Below are 19,528 nucleotides of genomic sequence, written 5' to 3' on the forward strand. Positions count from 1 at the left end.
GGACAGAGCGCAGGAAAACCCGGTGTGACGTAACGCGAGCGTGACATAGAATATTCGAATTCTCATTGGCCTTGCGGGCGATGATACTAAGTATTGAGGCTCAGACCTACAAATGTATAGACTACGGCAGGGGCCCCTAGTACTTCTCTGCTGTCAGCACATCCAAACGAAGGGATGTCACATTATTTGCCTCGCGTAAAAAGTAAAGTTTCAATATTTACGTCTAGGACCACCAGACTGGTGAGCAGCGACATGGAGGCCAAAATATCGAGTGAGTTGCACGCTCGACGAGTGACGAGATGGCAGCGCCACGCATGAGGTAAATTCTGGAAGGTTTTGAAACGTTAGAACTTTGCGTCCCGTCTGAACCTCGGTGATGATCAAACCCCATCCCATTGGGCCATGCCGGCTAACATCATATAGATTTGCAAAGTAAACTTCCTTCATGGGGCCTGCAATGCTGATTCTGTACCGAATGAAATCTACGAGGGATTGAGTGGTACGGTCGGTGCCCGCATCCGATGGTATCCTTAGATCGATGAAATCGATTGTGCGTAGACAGGGAAATATAAGGTCCCCCTTAGTTTGAGTGCTGATTGGGCGCTTGACTCCTTCCAGCCGTAAAAATACATTTGCTGTCTGTTTATTCAAACGGACAAGCGAGGTCATATTCTTTGCTTGTCGTAGAACATTGGCGATGGCTGAATGTGTTGTGGATGTGAGTTGGGGACTGAGGAATAACTCGAGAGAAGTAACTTGTGAAAGTAGGCCAGCAAAAGCCGAAGACACGTGCGGCAAGGTGGACAGCAGGCCGCTCTCGACGGAGGACCAAAATACATGGAAGGAGACATACGGACGGGTCTCTGGTGCCGATGGAGCCCCAGTGGGGGAGGTAACACGGTTGCTGACAAAAAAGTAGCCCCTGCTGAAATGCAGGTAGAGAGGGGGATCGGATTCAGTGGCCTTGGAGAAGTAATGTTGAAACTTTTGCACAATAATCCCTGCAGTGACGTCGAAGTCTGTTCCTGGGCGAGATTTCTGGATGCCCACCCTCATACTACAGGTCGGTTTTAGGATGAGGGATGAGAGGAACGCGCTGGCTTCGCTTAGCGACGCCGCTAGTGTGATATCTTCGAGGTTTGGTAGACAAACGCCTGCACGAGATTCGGTTCCTATGTTTGAGTCTATGACCTGCAGATGGGTGAGAAGATAAAGTGTCACTTTTTGGGCGGAGGGTTTCGCAATGACACCTGCGATACGGATAGGAGGGTAAGCTGTGCAAGATATGGTAGGTCGCCATGTAAGCTGCAGAGTTGAAGCCAGAGCTGACGCAAACGGGGTGCATTCCCACTGAAAATCGTGGCAGGAAGTTTGCATTGGTCACTGCCACTCCCCTGAAGCCAAAGGCCTTCGAGGTAGGGAGCGGGCTGCTGAAATTCATCGACAACCAGTGACCAGGTTTTCGCCGTGAATTTGCCTTGGTATCGACCAAACCGTGGAACATGTTCCAACTCTCTCGCCAAAATATCTGACGATAGCGAGCGGTAGCGAGAAGTCAAAGTAAGAGGGTAGTCCGAAGCCCTTCTTAAAAGTTCCTCTGTCCATTGGTGAGATCCACGAGTGAAATCGATAGCTCGGCTCCAGATGATTGGATTCTCCAGCACCAAAGAGCGCCATTGGCGGCAGACCTGGGAGGTGTGTCTGCTTATGTCTTGAAGATTTTTAACACGGTCGTCGATTTGATAGAATGAATCCGCAGGTGTGTTAAGAAGGAAGATTGAGGATAAGATTTCGGGAGGGAGATCTGATATAATAGTGGGTGGTGCGAGTTGGCTCATGCTACTACTTGACGGCGCCGTCGGTACAGGACAGAGCTAGATCGTTCTGTGTGAATTCGAGGTGAGCGATGGGAGGGTGCGCAATGTAACGCACCTTGCCGAACACGCGACGTTACGCGTTAACTTTGGTCAGGAACTGTGAACTATGAAGGCAAGATCATGGATTGGATTTAAATTCGATTTTATCCACTGACACGTGACAAGCAAGTGAGGAGGAAAGGAGAAAATGAAATTGCAAATACAAGCTACACTTCTATCTATGTATATAATGTATAGTTCTATGCCTCCTCGATGCGAGGCTCTCCTGAAATTATCTGATATAGTAAATATCCCGCCAGCTCGGACCTACGCAAACCAAGCATTCAGTCCATCATACACGAGAAATATGATACCACTGCTCGGGACAGCTCTCGCAACCGTCATCCCACAGCCAGCATACAACCCCCGCAGCCCATACACGCTATACATCCGCCTCAAAGTTCCCATGAACGTGCTGGGCAGTCTTCTCGAGGAATGACTAGCAGCAGAACCAGGTTTCACAACAACACGAGGCCGAAGCTCTTCCTCCGTCTGAATCGCGCTCTTCACCGTATCCGCAGGATATAAAATGAGGGCCCCAACCGCACCCGCTACTGCTCCCGAAAAAGCGGATTCCCAAGGGAGGAGTGTGGGGCTGTGATGAGCGCGGGTGTCCTTTGGTATTCTGTTGGCGACCAAGAGTCTCGCGATCCACTCTTTAACGATGAACCAAGCTGCGCAGCCTCCAGTCTCGCGGAGAAGTGTGCCGGTATGGCCTAACCACAGGCCACGTACGCCGTGGGTGTCAACGATTGAGCGGATGAGGGAAAGGGGTCCAGGTGGGTTTATTGTTTGAGTAGGGAGGGTAGCAGATTTATAGGCGACGTCGTGTATGAGGCGGTGGGAGGGATTGGACCGGGAAGTGGTTGGGGTGGAGTGTATCCGTCCGTCTGATGTTATTATTGGCACAGGCCGATGTGGGATGCGGCCAGGTGCGGATGGTGTGCTAGGGTGCGCATGTACGGGATTCATCATTTGGACTTGCATCTTGCATTTGACCAGCTCAATCGGAGTTCTGTAATCGCAGGGGTAAGAAGAGTGGATAACAATGGCATTTTACAATAGACGCACAGAATAAAGCTTGTCACGAAACCAGCACCTGCAGCCGCAAGTCCTAGCTGGGCGATCGACAGTGGTGCGGAACGATCTAGGTGGGTATTAGAGGATAAGGAAACGTTCCGTATGAGGTTCTGGAACGCAGAATATGAGAGGAAAAGAGCAGCCGTCTCCGCCATAGACCCCACTATTGGCGCAGGTAGTCCCTAATCGGAAGTCACTACTTGAATCATGGAAAAAGCACAGAAACACACCCTGTAAAGCCCACGTACTCCTTCATCCCTCCAAGTTTGCATCAAGCAGTCTAACGGTCCGTCGAATCGCAGCGCATTGTTCGTTGGCCCAGGGGCAATGAGTTGCGCTTGTAGCCGTACTTTCGCAAGGTCAAATGGGTATTCCAGTATCTCTGACACCATCCCGGCAAGCTGAAGAGAAATGAGATGATTTTAAAGCAGCAGAAGGACAGCACTCACACTGCCAAAGGCAATCTCCTTTGCAGCTACGCGTGCGGGCATAATAGCGTCGTCCTCAGCCTGTTCCAGCATAGTGGCCTGCACGACTTGCACACACTCATCGGTGTGCATAATCCGTAAATAAGTTTCTGATATAACTCTGGAGAGCAGTAGCTGACAAAGGGTACACCTGCTTGCGCCGCTTAGCTTTTGTGCATGTTCGTGATCAGGAGTGTCGGCAAGCTTCGTGGATGATCGAAATTTTGGCAGGTCAAGTCACACGACCATTCACGTGATCAAGTCGCGTCCAACGCGTCTGGCGAAATCTACCTCTGCATGATAGCTAGATGCATAAAAAGTATATTGAGATATATATATGCAGTTCTATGGTTTTATAACAATTTTCAACGCCTTCCTACTGTTCATTTTGTCCAGGGCTGCTTGATAATCGTCAAGTTTGAACACATCAGTCACCATACCCTTGACGTTGATCTTTCCGCCGTCAAGGTATGCAACAGCGCGAGGGAAACAGTACGTTTGAGAGAATGAACCAATAATCTATAAATCAAACATAGAAAACCAAATTTTGTCGGAGAACCACATAACGTACCTTGATTTCGTCTCCAAAAATCTGCGAGCGGGAAAGGAAAAATATCAGAAGGTGAATATAAAGCAATAACAGCTGCATGTACCTTGGAGGGCGGCCAATGAACAAGCGCCTTATTCTCATAAACCCCATAAATCATCAACGTCCCACCCCTCCGCACATAATTAATACTCTCATCCGCCAATTTCTCAACCCCAGTCGCCTCCACAACAACATCGAACCCATGCGGATTGTCATCCTTCAACTTCTTCCACTGCGCCTCCGGATGCTGACGATCCAACTCGACATACTCATCCGCAGCGTTAATCCGCTTCGCAATATCCATCTTGACGCCCTTGTTCGCAGCAATCACCACGCGGGAAGCACCGTTCAATTTGAGCAGTTGCGCGAGGACGAGCCCGGTTGGCCCGGCACCGAGGAGGAGAACCTCGATCCCGACGGGGGGGTTGAGCTTGTCCAGCCCGTGGATTGCGCATGCGGCGGGTTCGAGGAGCGTAGATTCTTCATCTGTTAAATTATGGATCTTGTAGAGCTTCTTCTGCTGGCTGAAGAAACCGTCAACTCTGCTATCTCTACAAAGACGGAAGTAAACACAGCGTACTAGACGATATACTCAGCAAACCCGCCATCCTGAGTGACACCCCGCGCGTTAAAGTCCTCGCATAGCAGTGATTGCCCACGGCGACAGTAGAAACAATTATCGCACTACCATGACGATCAAGATCGAAAGTGAGGCACAAGATTCGCTTTTAGCAACTTCCGACCGTGTGGCTGTACGCGACTTACTGTGATCCCGACGTCCGCGACGCATCGATCTCCAATGGAAAATCCCTTCACGTTCTTCCCCATCTCCACGATAGAACCAATGGCTTCATGGCCTGGGATCAGCTGTGAGAGAAGATGATTCACTTCATGCACGCGATTTAGTCGACAAGGATGATTACCGGGAACTTGGAAATAAATTCCCCCTACGATGACGCATAGAAGATAAACAAACTAGAATAAACGGGCAAACCAAGCACCCTCACCTGGTCTATATGACCATCCGTTCCGCATATTCCTAGAGGGGATGTGAGTCGCCTTTGTCTTCAGATGATGACAGCGTCAAAGTTTACCACAGGCCGAGACTAAGAAAGAATTCAGGTTTCCAACGCGAGCAATGAGAAGGGCGACCCACCTTTAAGTAAAACGTCGTCGTCGCCAACTTTCGGAATGGGAACCTGTTTTATTTCGAAATCTCGAGGCTGTAGACTCAACGCGCGGTCAATGTGCTGATCTTCCATTATGTGGTGAGGCTACGCACCGCGTTATACCAGAGCGCTTTCATAGTTCCTTCAGGCATATTTGAGGTGGCAGTTATTAACGAGAGATCAGCGTTCAACGTTGAGGCGGTAGATTTGAATTGAGTGTGGTTTTACATTTTACCTCCCACTGCCTCGGGACACGGTTTGTCAGATAAATCATATGACGTCGACGTTGCTTTAGGTTAATCATATCTCCGGCCAGCTTGAAGTTGGAGTTGCGTCGCTTCAAGTGTTCCTATTGATTTGTTCTCGTCTTCATGAAAAAGATACGCCGTCTGAATGTTATATCGAAGCTGTCTAGGAGCAAGAACCCCACGTTCCCGTATAAAAAGATATTCAACTCATGAATTCAGAATTAGTGAGGTCATAGTAGAAGTTTGACAAAGGACGATCCGTTTGCAAGAGGAACAAAACAGTTACAGTAAAATATATGCATTGACCGGGAGTCGAACCCGGAGCTAGGCCATATCCAATGTCTGAGGGGAACGGGAAGTTGATGGGAAGACCCAATGTTACCGCTACACCATCAATGCACTTCAGTTTTCTAAAAGGCTGTCTCTGTTTATCGTTGTGGCTTGTTTATGCTTAGTAATCCATCCAATCTTACCCACCTCCTTCACGCCCATTCTACCATCTTATCATTTGCCATATGCCAGCGATTGCTGCTTAGAAGACCCACTTCTAGGCCAACCCCTAAACTCATTCTGTCACTGATATCAAGCCCCTCGTGCTTGCCTTAGAAAAAATGATTAAAGTTAGAAAACCCAGTCATGAAGTGCTTTACATTTCAAGCTGCACGAAAGGCCAAGGCTTGCACAAAAAAAGCTGAGTCTTTGAAGGGTGCCGCTCTTCGTGCAAAATTTCAAGAACTTGAAAATGAGCTGGAAGAGTTGTCACTGTTGCCTCGCAAGTCACAACCTAAATTTATTCTTTTCACGGCGGTAGGGGCATCCTGCGGAAAGTATTGAATTAGGCTATTATTATCCGAATAGAAAGAAGAAATATATTTCTCCTGGCAACAGTTCACTTGTGATATTCGACGAGGCGTTCTTGACTATATCTACACCATCAAAGCAAATATTGGAATCAACAAGCCAAAGAATGTCATCAAAGAATTCTCCCTCGGCGTGATGGCAGCACTACAGGCCGTTGGGCTCGAATCAGTAGCAGCAAATTGGGAGTTACATGGGATTATTTGCTGCCCGTAGGACAAGACCTCCTGAGGTTGGTTCGATATGATAGGAAACACTGGTTGACTGTGGCAATATCAGCTTTTCAAAGTTGTCGATTCTCCGGTGGACACGCACTTGGACCCGATTTCCATGTTCCCGCTTGTCCGATTATATAGCACGTTTGCAATCAGTGCGCCCTAAAAGGACCACCAATTCAGATATCGCAATGAGAAAATGCAAGAATGTAGTAAACCATTTGCCCAGGTAAGATTTGTATCGTGATGGTCTGCGAGTACGTTATCGTCTTTGAATATGAGTACGAGCCTTCGACATGCAAACTCAGAACCCCGAAGCCCACCCCCAATGACGAGTTGACGCTCCAGGTGTTTGTGATCTGGACTGATCCTCCTATAGCACTCGAGATGGTCGCATTGCTATTTGGGTCGCAGTTCTCAACCGGAGTCCCTACAATGATGGGGTAAGTTAAGGGGTCAACATGCGACTGGGAAAGGTCAGGTCGTCAAGTTCCCTTTTCTAAGACAAAAATGCGCTTACGAGGTTACTGAAAACGCACTGACTCTTGCCACACCCGGGGGCGCACTCCTGCAACATCTCGGCGTTAAGGCTCTGACCTGAGGTTGCCACGGGCGGGGCTGCTGTAACGGTTTTTGCTGGCGCTGTCGCGGCACTGACAGTGTCAGAGGCTGCCATGGCAGTGTAGCAACCATCGGAAATGTAAGACTGAGGTACTCACTTCGTAGACTTGTAGTAGTACCACTACCACCATTGCTGCTAGTGGATGGGGGTTCCACGCCGGTACTTGGTCCACCATTAAAATTTGTCGCAGTCACAGTCGCAAAGTCGTTGTAGCAACCGTAGGCAGGATCGGTTGGCATCCAGTAGAGGTACTGCCCGGGTAAGGTATCCGCATCCTCCACCCATTGGCTCTGCGCATCCCAGTCCGCTAGGACGCTATCGAGGTGCGTCTGTAGGTAATAACAGTTGGGAATCGTGTTCACCAAAAAGCTGCCACCATTCTGAGCATAGAAATTCCTGGTTCCTTTATTGGCGACTACCACGCAACAGCAACACTGATCACACGATGACCCAGGGTTGGGAGCCCATCCTGGAACTCGGGGAATGTTGCACAGGAGTAAAAGTATAGCAATGATGTGAAGCATTACGAATGACGTTCTGGTGAGTCTGGTGAGTCAGATTTTGTCGTCGGACGCTGCTTTGAAATTCGTCGGCGGGCGGGGGTACAGTGTGCAAGTCAAATTTATCATGTCGAGACAATTAGCCTTTCGATCGCTCAGGTCATGGAGGAATAGACGCCTTGCCCTGGTCTAACGCTACCGCAATAGCGAAGAAAAGGCAAGACTTGATAGGCGTGTGAGGGGATTCGATAGCGCCTACCCCCTGGGCCCTTTCTAGCGCTGTTGTCGACGGTGCCAGGGCATTTCTTCTGGACACAACTGGACACGCTGACATGAATTACTCCGGATCCATTGAATGACTATCCGCATGCCCCGCGACAAGACAGCTGAAGCCAAGGTCGTTGAGCTGTTGCGAGAAGCCTCTGCAGAATTATGACACTGTCCAAGACGATAGATTAGGATAAGCAGGTGGCGGACTATGTAGTACCTGAAAAGAGATATATATAAGGCGCTTCAAGCATAACCAATGGCATTAAGGGAGCATCACACCTATTTTGATATCGATAGACCTGTTTGGAAACTCTAACGCTCAACGCTCTTGTTTAGTTGTGGATTGTGGACAAGGTGTGGTAAAGTTGTGGAATCTGGTTGGACTCTGGAGGTTGGACAAACGCGTCAAGACAACCCGCAAACAGCACAAGCCTCTTCACCGGCACCCTCAATGGCAAAGGCAAAGCCACCAACCGCATCAGAACTCTACATACAGAGAAGACAAAGCGAGGAAGAGGAAAAGTACCCCCTATCATGGGAATACGAGCTTGGTGAACTCTGTGCTCCAAGGTGTGCGTTTCGTGCCAGTGCTTTCAGGTGTCTTATTTATCACTCTGGTACTATTCTAGTTGATCGCTACACACCTCCTGAACGACCCCGCCTTTGGTCCAACGATTCTCCTCGATCCCTTTAGCCTCCCGACGATCCCCGTAGCTCACAAATGGGCATCATTTGAGCGAAGAGTGGGATAGTCACAGCCCTATGTCCGATCAGAGAGATGTTTTTGAGTTCGATGTACAAGTCATGGGAAGCACAGGCGCGCAGACAGAGGAAGGTTCTCAGCCCAAAGTATGTCTTCCCCGCGTTTATTCTCTTACCCGGGCGTTCTGATTTCGCTTTGTGCGTTTCATTCGGTAGGTCGATGCTCGGGATTCTTGGCGAAATAGATGCACACGAGTTTTAGAGGATATTACTCGACGCGATGCGGATGGAACAACTTCATCATCAAAACCGTCAACCACCTCCCAAGGAACGACGCTAACTCCCGCCGACCCACGTGCGCCCCCGCCGTCGCCCATAAATAAACGAAGAAGACACCCTCATCTCATTCGTCCACATAGTTTTCGGGGGGTCAACTGATGCTGCCAGAAATGTAAACACATTTCACAGATCTCCGAAGACTTCAACGACTTCAGTCTAAGCATCAAACCGGAGGACTACGCGCATCGGAAGTACGAGAGAGGCTAAAGAACTTTGCCAAGAACCTTACGAGCTTTCCTTCGTCAAGTAGTTCCACCAGGAAGCCCTTCTCCACGATCCAGCGCGAGCCGTCTGTTGCCTCAACTTCGGAAGAGTTGATCGATGGAGCGGATGGGGAGGTTGAAGGATGATGTGGTCACTAGCAAGACGAGGAGCGGCTGTCCTCTCTTCCTTGATCTCTAAGACTGGGCCTTCACCACCTGAAATACAGATCTCATAGCCCTCTGCGAAACCCCCAGCGTCGGTCGATGGGGGGGCAGCATCAACATCACCCCAGACTTTCTCACCCGCTCCTCATTGCCTTTCTCTGCCTATTCTGCCGGGACGTTAGCCACTAGCAACGGCTGGCTGAGCAGCCTCCCCATGTTCAATGCTGTAGTCCTCGCCCTATTGCAGAGGCATCGTAATATGGGCGAGGTCACGTTCAACAATGCGTGGAGTGGAGATGAGGGTGAGGGCTTTGTGTCGGGCGACTCGTTCACCTCATCTAGCCTGTCAACAGCTCACTGCCTCGACTAGTTCGAATATGTCGCCTTCCCCGCCTACCACAACCCAGCCCCCACTTACTGACCCGCCCCCAACAACGAAGAAAGTCCCTCATGCGCCGATGATAATGCGACCAGCGTACAAACGTTACCTCATCGCTTTGCCTCCACCCGCGCTCGTCGTCCACTTGGAGCGGTTTCAGCACATTGCAAAGACGCATTTGATTCTCCGAGTCGTTCCTTCAACAAGTTGGACGATTACGTGACCTCGATTTGACGCCTTTCTTGGCGCACAGGAAGGACGATTATGGGTTGGGGAAGAGGAGGAAGGATATGGTTGATGGGGAGTACGAGGGGGAAGGGGGAGGCGAGGTGTATGTATCGAATCGGTTGTATGCATAGCATATGCACACAGCTTCAAACCCGTCCCACCATCCTTCTCCTCATTAAGCGGTTCGTTCGACCTTCAATTCATCATAGTTCTTCGTCGTTTCATATCCTATAGCGTTGTACGCTTTTTTATGATCGAAGGTATGCTATCTCACAACCCGCGTTATTGCCTCTTCCCTGAGAAAAAGAAATAAGGGAACTAACGAGAAAATTGTGGGTTAGCTTCAAGTTCTGTTTGGTTGACGATGGTACTGACTATTGAATATTGAACGTTGATTGAACGTGAACGTCCTAGTCTAGGACTATTAGCGTGGTCATTGCTGCACCTGCCTGCATCAAGTTCTTAGTGTATCACTCAGCGTAGATCTGTTGGAAAAAATGTTATCTATGGAATGCTTTGCCCACATGCATTGACCAGGAGTCCGAGTCGAACCTGGAGCTAAGTCATACCTCACTGTAACCTCAGAGCGATTATCGCTACACCATCAACGCACTTCATTGAACCGTTCTCAATTAGTGTCGTCAGTCATCGGCTTACTATTTCTGTCCAAGCACTTCAGCTACACAAAATACTCACTTCTCATCCCTGGGTATATCAATCTTCTCACATTATAACCACCCTCCTCCACTGTTTCGATGCCTGTAAGTTGAGATATCCCACTCGTCCACCCCAAATCTAACCCACAATCAAGGCGACTCTACATAAACATTTTCCCCACCCACATCACCAACCTCCATCCCTTCCAAAACCTCCCAATCACTCCTCTCAACAACGCCCCTCAACATCTCCTCAACCCGCTCCCCACTACCACTCTTAACCTTCTCCGCCAAATATGTCTTGACATACAGCATCAGCTCTTCTCCCCTCCTGCCTCTATACGCCCCAAACTGTATCGTCAACCCGTTCCGTGTGAGCCAATGGACCATATAATCAATGTCCCCCTCGTCGGACCGGTGTTTGAGCACGGTTTTGGGGCGCGTAGATGAGAGGGTTGTGTACCATCTCTTGAACTTCGTGAGGATTAGGACGGAGGGATGGAGGAGGGGTATGTCTGTCGGCAGGATGAAGCAAGGAAGGGAGGAAGGAAAGACGGACCGACTCCGGAAGGTGAACGGGCCATATATAGTGGTTCCGCTGCCTCAGGGAGCCCTAGTGCTCCGGTGGGTAACGTCTCAATGCAGACGTTATGACTGCTTGCATTGCTGTTTTTCACGTCGGACGATCCTTCTGCTTTCTGAGGTAATCCGTCACGTCGCGCGTAATTCGACAGGGGGAATTCGTACGTGTATGAAATACAACTTCAACCCAACTAACACGATCTGCTCGTTCACCTCTGTAAGCCTCTGCCTCACAGCTTGCATATCCATTTCTTGGCCGGGGTCAATTAATACGTCTATATCGTGCAGACGCGAAACCCATCCATGCGTTATGCAGTCTACACAAGTTGGAGGGAAAATTCATCTCGGTGGATCGATTACTCCCCAACACCGACCATGCGAACCCGCCTATGAAGGCGTGTGCGCAGTTGAGTGCATATAGGCTTTGGGATAGGGAAGCAGCTGCGATGAGGTGTGTTGATAGGGATGTGGTGACTCTAATTTGCGGGGGGCATTGGGGATGGAGATATTGGTGTTAGAGTGAATGTCTTGGAGAACCTGCTTCGCGGCGTGGCTGCAACTTGGTCACGATGACTCACGCGTCGAGAGCGTGTCTTTGGGCGCGACAGATCCACGCAATCACGTGCAACTGCCAGACTCATTCCATCCATCTAACGCACCGTCGGACGTCAGCCATCCCACAGCGATAGGCCCGTGGACGACATCGACGATAGGCTGGACGGGTTCGAGCGGCTGGCGGTAAAGTACTTTGGGAACGCTAAGCGCTATGCCGTGGGTCATGGAGAAGGCGGACGAGGTCTGTTTCCCTTCTTTTTCCTCCCTTCGTTTTGTTGCGTCATTACTGTCATGTAGGAAGGGCGTCGCATCGGACTCGCACTCGAAAGCGAGAGCGACAGATATCTAGCTCATCACAACACCTCTCTGTCTACTGCTCCCCTTCGTCTCACGCGACTTTAGAAACCTTCGTTCCGTCTGCATCTTTAGCTTTAGATTAGAGCCCGGGAAGATGATAAAAGGCAAGGAGAAGACTCACGACCTACCGCGATCCCGCCTGTTTTGGCGGATAGGAATAAACCGTCGTCGCCCCCAGGCCGTCCCATCTCGGTTGTTTGTTCTGTTCGTTGCCATGTGTCCGTGGAGGATGCGGAGGTTACAGTGATTAGCCAGGGTGTCAATACACTTTGTTGCGCTTTCGGAGGAGGATTTGTACGGAGGGGGAGTCACTTTGTCCGCTTGCTGAGAGATGGACCTCCCACTCATCAACATGTCGACAAGCAGGCCAAGAAAGACACTCTACCGGTTATGTGCGCGTCTTCGAACTATTGTAGGTCGATGACGCTCCCTTCACAAGCTATTATACACCTCACGCGGGGACTTTCTCTCGGGTTTGTCTTCGCCTTCTCTTGGTTCTTCTAAGGCTGGAGAAGTTTCTCCAGCCTTAGACCCAGATCCATCAAGACAGTCGATATAAATTCAATTCGGATTACTTGCCTGCCGCGCTTGAATCTTTCTCTAAGAGTCTAAGACCACTCATTTCGCATTTACACCACCAGTTCTTACAGCAAGTACCCTAGAAAAGTTGGGTCAAGGGTAACTGAAGTGAGGAGGGCGCAGCCCGTGTCAAAAAGAAGCTATATTATATATATACACTTCGCGACTACGATCTGGAGGATCGTAAACACGCGATATTTAGCCTAAAAACAATCAGATTAGATGACTAGTATTTATCAACCTTGTCCTGAATCGAACAGGAACCTCTGTATAGGCACTTGATGCTTTCCGAGCTCTCCAAATGTGAGCACCATTACACCAGTAGGTCATATAGTACATACCCTGGGCAGGGGTTAGGTAAACCAATCGGCATATAGTGACCTTTTAATGAGCGTACGATTGATATCCATTGAAGAGGTTCCACAACAAACTGCGAGAGCCTAATTCCCGCCACGAACGCCCTGTGCGAGCCTTTACACCACTGGTATAACACCATCAGGAATTTGAGCAAGTAGCTCGAGATGGAGTGTGTAGAAGTCGATGAGAATTTTTTTGGACTTGTCTGAGCAACAACCTGCGACGACGTTTGGCCTGAAGAGATTTAAGTTTTCGGCCAGTCCTGACGCGGAGAGGCACCCTCAACAGCATAAAGACTGCTAGCTTTGGGCTGGAAAATGTTGGACAAAATTCTATCCGCTGCGATGACCCGATCCTGGATTGAACAGGAAGCTTCTGGCTGATGTTTCGCATCGGCACCCAGTTCGAGCTGCTCTCGAGACGTGCGAGCCGTTCTACCATCAGGTCGTATACTACCCTAGCAAGGGTTTCATAAAGGAGAGGTCAGGCTTTAGCTTGTCATCTGAAAAGTCTTGATTTCTAATGCATTGATATCAATGAAGGAGGAAGTAGTCATTGGCTCGGAGTCGGAAACTGTGGTGCATTGAAGATGCTTGATTTTCCTCGAGAATGGCCCCGGTGACTCCCAATCGTGAAGTACTACTCATCCGATCTCTCGCAAAATCGGTGGGAACCTCTGGTGCATAGACCAACATCAGGGAAGCAACGAACCCAAACGCAACCTGGCAGACACGCACTGACAGATGTGCGAACCGTCCACCACTAGGTCCTTTTCGGTACCTGGCAAGGGTGGGGCAAAAGTCGAGACAAGATAAAGTACAAGCGTCGAAAGAATCGATGACCTAGTCCCGAATCGAACGGGAACTCTCTAGCTGAAACTGTCCGGTGTGCCCTAGATTCTGTAGACGTGCAAGTCATTACACCACTAGGTCCTTATCGGTAGGCAGCGAAGGCTGGTTGAAGTAGAAACCGGGTGAATTAGAGCCAAACAGTCGAATGAAAAATGACAAGCATGTGAATAGGCTATGACCTAGTCCTGAATCGAACAGGCTGTCTGGACCACAGTCCACAGTTCTGGAAATTGTCCAGGTGTGCAAGCCATTACACCACTAGGCCGTTATCCATAGCTGGCGAAGGTCGGGTAATGTCGTGGTCGGGTATAGCCTTCACCCGACTCAAAGGATTTTGCGCCGTCTCATGACCTAGTCCTGAATCGAACAGGCTCTCTCTAGCTGAATATAACACCCTCGATTCGCAGATTCTCCAGATGTGAGAGCTGTTACACCGCTAGGCCGTTGTCTATATCTGAGGAAGGTAAGGTAAAGTCGAGATCAGGTATAGGAACTGGCTTCAAAAGGTTTTGAAAAAGCAATGCTCCATTTTATGACCTAGTCCTGAATCGAACAGGATCTCTCTGGCTGAAGGGATGGCCCTTTAATATTCTCCAGATGTGCGCGCCATTACACCAGTAGGTCGTATGATACCCCTTAATGGAGGCTGGGTAACTCATGTGTCGTGGAGAATTATTGAAGGCGTCCGAGCGACGTTAGGCGAAGAAGATACGCCGTCTTCAAGAAGATCGGAGTCGGCGAGTAATCCATGGGTAGCAAAGGCAGTATCACGACAAGTCAATGCGGTAGCCGTCCCAGAGCACAGCGGTTGCAGGGAATACTTGGCAGACACAGCTAGGATATCGGTGTGAATTACTTATGGTGGGTGCGAGAACAGACGCGAGCGTCAACAGAACCGGCACTATAACACATGTCTTCTTCGTCCTCAATGGCAAAGCTAAAGACACCAACCGCAGACAGAGAAGACAACGGGAGGAAGAGGAAAAGTACACATATCTACGCTTCATGACTCTGTGCTCAGAGGCGTGCGTTCCTTCACCTTACCCTTGCTTTTGGGTGTCTTACTTAACGCTCTGGCATACTAGTGATCGCCACACACCTCCTGAACGACATGGCACACTTTACGCCATCCCACCGTCGGTCTCCTCGATCCCCTTAGCCTCACGGCAGCTCACAAATGGGCACCATCTGAGCGAAGAGTGGGTGAAGCCCTGGGTCGAGATTATGCCGATCAGAGATATGTTTCGAGTTTGGGGTACGAGTTGGGAGGCGCGGGCATGCAGACAGAGGGATCAAAGTATGTCCTCCTCATGTTTCCCCTCTTACCCAAGAGATTTGACCTCACATTTTTTCTGTTTCGTTTGATAGGCCAGCGCTTGGGACCCTTGGGCAGAAATACGATCAATACATAGACTTCGCACAGCTTCCACAGGACGCACACGAGTTTTTCAGGATCGCGATGGGGATGGAAGAACAAGACATCTTCAAAATCCCAAGAAACAACGATACTGACTCCCGCCGACTCTCGGGTGCCACTCTCCCCTGTACCCCCGGCTTCAGGTGTGTACCTTACAGAACATGGGTCATGGAGAAGGCGGAGGACGCGGACGAGGTGTGTTTCTCTCCCTTTTCCTCTCTTCATTTCGTTGGGTTATAACTAATACCGGATGGTATTTAGGAAGGGCGACACGTCGGACTCCTTCCCCTCTCCCCCACCACCCCAATACTACCAATTCCACTTCCTCACACCAGGCTCAAAAGACCAACCAACACAGACGCACAAACTCAAGAAAGTCCACAGGATAACAGTCATCAGCATTATCGAAGTACTCATCAAAGTCGGCTGGATGACCGCCTTCCTGTCTACACCAACCCATACACACAGATGGACTTCCCCTTCGTCTCACGCGATTCAAATGCCTTCGTTTCGTCCCCACCTTTGGCTTCAGCTTTGGAACCCGGGAAGACGTTCAAAGGCCGGGAGAAGACTCACGACGATTGCATCGCCCCGGCCTATTTCGGTTGTTGGATCTGTTCATAGCCGTGTGTCTGTGGAAGATGTGGTGGGCCAGGGTGTCAGTCCTCCTCCTTTGGCACTTGTTGCGATCCCGAAGGAGGATTTGTAGGGAGGGGGAGTTGGTTTGTCCGCTTGCGAAGCTCCCACTCATCAACATGCCAACAAGCAGGCTCAGAAATACATTCTACCCGTTACGCGCGCGTCTCCGAATCATCATAGGTCGATGACGCTCCCTTTACAAGCTATGCCACACCTCACGCCGGGTCTTTATCTCAGGTTTTTATCTTCCCCTTCTCTTGGTTCCACAAAGGCCGAAGAAGTTTCTGCCAGCTTCAGATACATCAAGACCGAAGAAGGCACCTCCTCTCTCCCAGTTTTATTTCGTTTCTAAATGCCTCGATCCCGCACATCTGAATTCGCCCAACACCCACCGGACGACATCGGCAGCGTCACGCCCCACTTTACCGAGACTATTCATGTTCGTAGGTGTGGGTGGGGATGCTGGGTTTAGGCTGAATGCGGGGTGTGTGGTTAGGCGGCTGGTGGGGCTGGGGGAAATGGGGCAGATGCTGGACAGAGGGAAATCCGGTACTTGCACCAGACATGCTAATGTCACTTACACCACCGGGGAAGGGTTATATAGAGAGTTGTCGGCGGGGGTTACCGATTTTTGGCCTGAAAAAACTATTGCACAACCTTGGCTATGGTATGACCTAGTCGTGAACGATACAACGCACTGGCAAAGGTTGAGTGAAAAGTCGAAGTAAAGATTTTGGCCTGCCTGGTACAACGCGACACAACCCACCCAGGCCCTAGGTTGAATGTTAACAGAGGTATATACAAGGTGTATATGCTTCGCAACCACGATTCTCTAGATCGTAGACGTGCGATATCGGGCCGTTACACCACTGTTGTCTTTACCAGTAATAAAATATGAAGACTTGCTGCATTATGGATCGATAACCTCATCCCGAATCGAACAGGAACCCTCTGTAATGTCTTCTGGGCTTTCCAGATGTGCGAGCCATTACACCACTAGGTCATATAATACATACCCTGGGCGGGGTTAGGTAACGCAATTGGGATGGAATAATGATGTCACCTTTTTACATGTAAAAGACGATGAGAGATTTTTTGAACTTGTTCGAGCACCCGCCAACAACCTATGACAATGTTCTGCCCAAAAAGATCCAAGTCTCGAGAACAGGAGTTTTCTGTGCCGGGAGTCACGATACCGGCAAAAAGAGAAAACTTGCGTCTCACAAAATTCTCAATTCAATAGGAGCATCCAATGCATAGGGATGTCAATGTTTACACCACCTGGGTTTAAAATTGAAGTTGACGGGGTATTTATATGATCAACTTGCGAGTAGGAAGTACCTTCCTTCAAGGCTCTGGTCTGAAAAGTATTTCTCGAAAAATCACATGATACGATCCTGAGTCGAACAGGAATTTTCTGGATGTAATATCCTGATGCATACAAAATTCCACCGAATGTGCGAGCCATTACACCATCAGGTCATACAATTGCCTAGCGAAAGCTGGATCAATTCAAGGTAAAGCTTGAGGCTAAGAAGACTGAAACAGAATCCAGATAAGTCGATGACAATTTTCAATTTTCCGAAGAGAGAAAGACACACTGCTCCGTTTTAGAGTATCCAACTAGGACTCCTCTTCAAACACTCCAAAAAAAGGTGAAGAACAATATATATTTAGTGCCCTGCTCCCGATTTGAACAGGAACCTCCAGGGCATTGACAGAGACATGACAACGTCAACTGCAGCTTTAGCCTACACCACCACGGCACGTTGAAATTCAAGTGAGCAGGGTAACCAATGAAGCCGAGGCCACGTAGCTTTGGTTTGAAAAATGACACATACCCCGACCCAAACAATGACCCAGTCCTGAATCGAACAGGAACTCTCCGATGGCAGAAGCTGATCGTCGAGGCACAATCCCCCAGAACATTCAGATGTGCACACCATTACACCACTAGGTCGATATCAATAGGGTGACGAAGGTCAGCTAAAGTCAAAGTACAGATAAGTTGGGCCTGGAATTTGAGATATCAGAGAAATCTTATCAATATGACGTGACTCGGTCTCGAGTCGAGTTGAACAGGAACCCTCAGGCTGGAGATATTCGCTCGTCTAAAATTGAGACCTGCGCAAGCTTTGAAACCACTAGGTTGTTATCAGGAGCAACAAGATATACTTCGCAGTGGATGCAATAAAAAGTAACAGATATGTGGGACAGTGTCACGGATTTATGACCTAGTCCCGAGTCGAACAGGAACTCCCTGGTCATAGGATGAGAATATCCACTCCAGGTTCTCTACCATCACACCACTAGGTCGTTATCGGTATCTGGCGAGGGTTGGGTAAAGTAGAGGCAAGATAAAGTAGAGGATTGACCAACGGCTCCGTACTAGTCCAAGTCGAACAGGAATCCAGAGGCAAACATCGGCCTCAGACGTCTCCAGATGTGCGAACCGTCACATCACTAGGTCCTTATGAATACCTGGCAAATGGCAGGTAAAGTAGAGGTAAGATAACGTAGAGGCAATAAAAATGAATGCAGGGCGCTGACCACTGCTGAGGGACTCCTGACCTAGTCCCGAATCGAACGGGAACTCTCTAGTTGAAACTGTTTGGCGTGCCCTATTCTGAAGATGTGCGAGCTTATACACCATTAGGTCGTTACGAGTAGCTGGCGAAAGCCGCATAAAGTAGAGACAAGATAAAAAGCGGTTGAATGAAAAGGCGACGACACACCACTGGCCTAGTCCTGAATCGAACAGGCTTGCTGTCTGAACCACGGTCCACAGTTCTGGGTGTGCGAACTGTTATGCCGCTAGGCCGTTGTCTATAGCTGAGGAAGGTCAGGTGAAGTCAAGATCAGGCAGAGGAAAATTGTCTGTACAGTAAGTAAAAGGTTTTCCGTCGCGGCATTCTTTGAATAATGACCTGGTCCTGAATCGAACAGGATCTCTCTGGCTGAGGTATTACCCTTGCATATGCTCCAGATGTGCGCGCCATTACACTACTAGGTCGTATAATACCCCTCAATGGGGCCGGCTAAGTCTTGTAGCGTGGAGCGCTAGTGAATGTGTCTGAGCGACGTTTGGGTCAATGCAATCGAAAGACAATAAGCCGTCTTGAAGAAGGTTGATTCAGAGAGTAATCTTCGGGCAGTAGAGGCAAAAGTTACGTGCGGCAGTTGTCCTCTTGAAGCACAGCGGCTGCAGAGAATATTTGGCAGACCCAGATGCGAGTCGTGGTGGTCTTTGCAAACGGGCGTCAACAGACACTTTCTTCAGTCTCACCCTCAATGACAAAGTCAAAGTCACCAACTGTACAGACATAGAAGACAACGCGAGGAAGAGGGGGAGCATGCATATCTACCTGGGCTGATCAATCATGGGAATACGTGCTTCATGACTCATACTTATGTGATATAAAGTGTGCGTTGCTATAAGGTGTCCGTTTCTCGTCTGAACGTTGCTTTTGGGCATCTTACTTGTCGCTCTTATATACTAGTAGGTTGGTGCTCAGAACCCTTTACATAGCAAGACGCACGGGAGTTCCTGAGGATAATACTGGATGTGATGTGGATGGAAGAACA

General features: G+C 49.3%; 6 protein-coding genes across 6 annotated transcripts; 3 read left to right on the plus strand and 3 right to left on the minus strand.

Moving 5' to 3' along the window:
- Positions 1 to 3,808: 3,808 nt before the first annotated feature.
- On the minus strand, positions 3,809 to 5,373 carry LACBIDRAFT_248925 (uncharacterized protein; the record flags this gene model as incomplete). Its single annotated transcript, XM_001879846.1, has 9 exons — positions 3,809 to 3,982; positions 4,035 to 4,055; positions 4,117 to 4,576; positions 4,633 to 4,736; positions 4,818 to 4,919; positions 4,976 to 4,999; positions 5,060 to 5,111; positions 5,184 to 5,275; positions 5,335 to 5,373. The coding sequence occupies 9 exons, from the start codon at positions 5,371 to 5,373 to the stop codon at positions 3,809 to 3,811; spliced, it is 1,068 nt and encodes a 355-aa protein (XP_001879881.1).
- Positions 5,374 to 6,326: 953 nt separating this feature from the next.
- Positions 6,327 to 7,688, minus strand: LACBIDRAFT_293809 (uncharacterized protein; the record flags this gene model as incomplete). Its single annotated transcript, XM_001879847.1, has 6 exons — positions 6,327 to 6,476; positions 6,527 to 6,583; positions 6,644 to 6,702; positions 6,759 to 6,997; positions 7,063 to 7,211; positions 7,262 to 7,688. Coding segments are annotated over 6 exons (1,080 nt in total), but the record flags the coding sequence as incomplete, so codon positions are not given.
- Positions 7,689 to 8,385: 697 nt separating this feature from the next.
- Positions 8,386 to 9,713, plus strand: LACBIDRAFT_325961 (uncharacterized protein; the record flags this gene model as incomplete). Its single annotated transcript, XM_001879593.1, has 5 exons — positions 8,386 to 8,504; positions 8,687 to 8,783; positions 8,853 to 8,991; positions 9,105 to 9,221; positions 9,406 to 9,713. The coding sequence occupies 5 exons, from the start codon at positions 8,386 to 8,388 to the stop codon at positions 9,711 to 9,713; spliced, it is 780 nt and encodes a 259-aa protein (XP_001879628.1).
- Positions 9,714 to 9,720: 7 nt separating this feature from the next.
- LACBIDRAFT_318686 (uncharacterized protein) lies at positions 9,721 to 9,945 on the plus strand (the record flags this gene model as incomplete). The annotated part of the gene is made up of 1 exon (XM_001879594.1): positions 9,721 to 9,945. One exon carries the CDS (start codon positions 9,721 to 9,723, stop codon positions 9,943 to 9,945), a length of 225 nt encoding a protein of 74 aa, XP_001879629.1.
- A 713-nt stretch (positions 9,946 to 10,658) lies between these two features.
- Positions 10,659 to 11,190, minus strand: LACBIDRAFT_318687 (uncharacterized protein; the record flags this gene model as incomplete). The annotated part of the gene is made up of 2 exons (XM_001879848.1): positions 10,659 to 11,121; positions 11,166 to 11,190. The coding sequence occupies 2 exons, from the start codon at positions 11,188 to 11,190 to the stop codon at positions 10,757 to 10,759; spliced, it is 390 nt and encodes a 129-aa protein (XP_001879883.1). The 3' UTR covers positions 10,659 to 10,756.
- A 3,555-nt stretch (positions 11,191 to 14,745) lies between these two features.
- Positions 14,746 to 16,671, plus strand: LACBIDRAFT_293811 (uncharacterized protein; the record flags this gene model as incomplete). The annotated part of the gene is made up of 5 exons (XM_001879595.1): positions 14,746 to 14,912; positions 15,047 to 15,184; positions 15,463 to 15,499; positions 15,570 to 15,930; positions 16,391 to 16,671. 5 exons carry the CDS (start codon positions 14,746 to 14,748, stop codon positions 16,669 to 16,671), a joined length of 984 nt encoding a protein of 327 aa, XP_001879630.1.
- Between the last annotated feature and the right edge of the window lie 2,857 nt (positions 16,672 to 19,528).

This window comes from Laccaria bicolor, genomic scaffold (genome assembly GCF_000143565.1).
Source record: "Laccaria bicolor S238N-H82 LACBIscaffold_9 genomic scaffold, whole genome shotgun sequence".
Lineage (NCBI taxonomy): Eukaryota > Fungi > Basidiomycota > Agaricomycetes > Agaricales > Hydnangiaceae > Laccaria > Laccaria bicolor.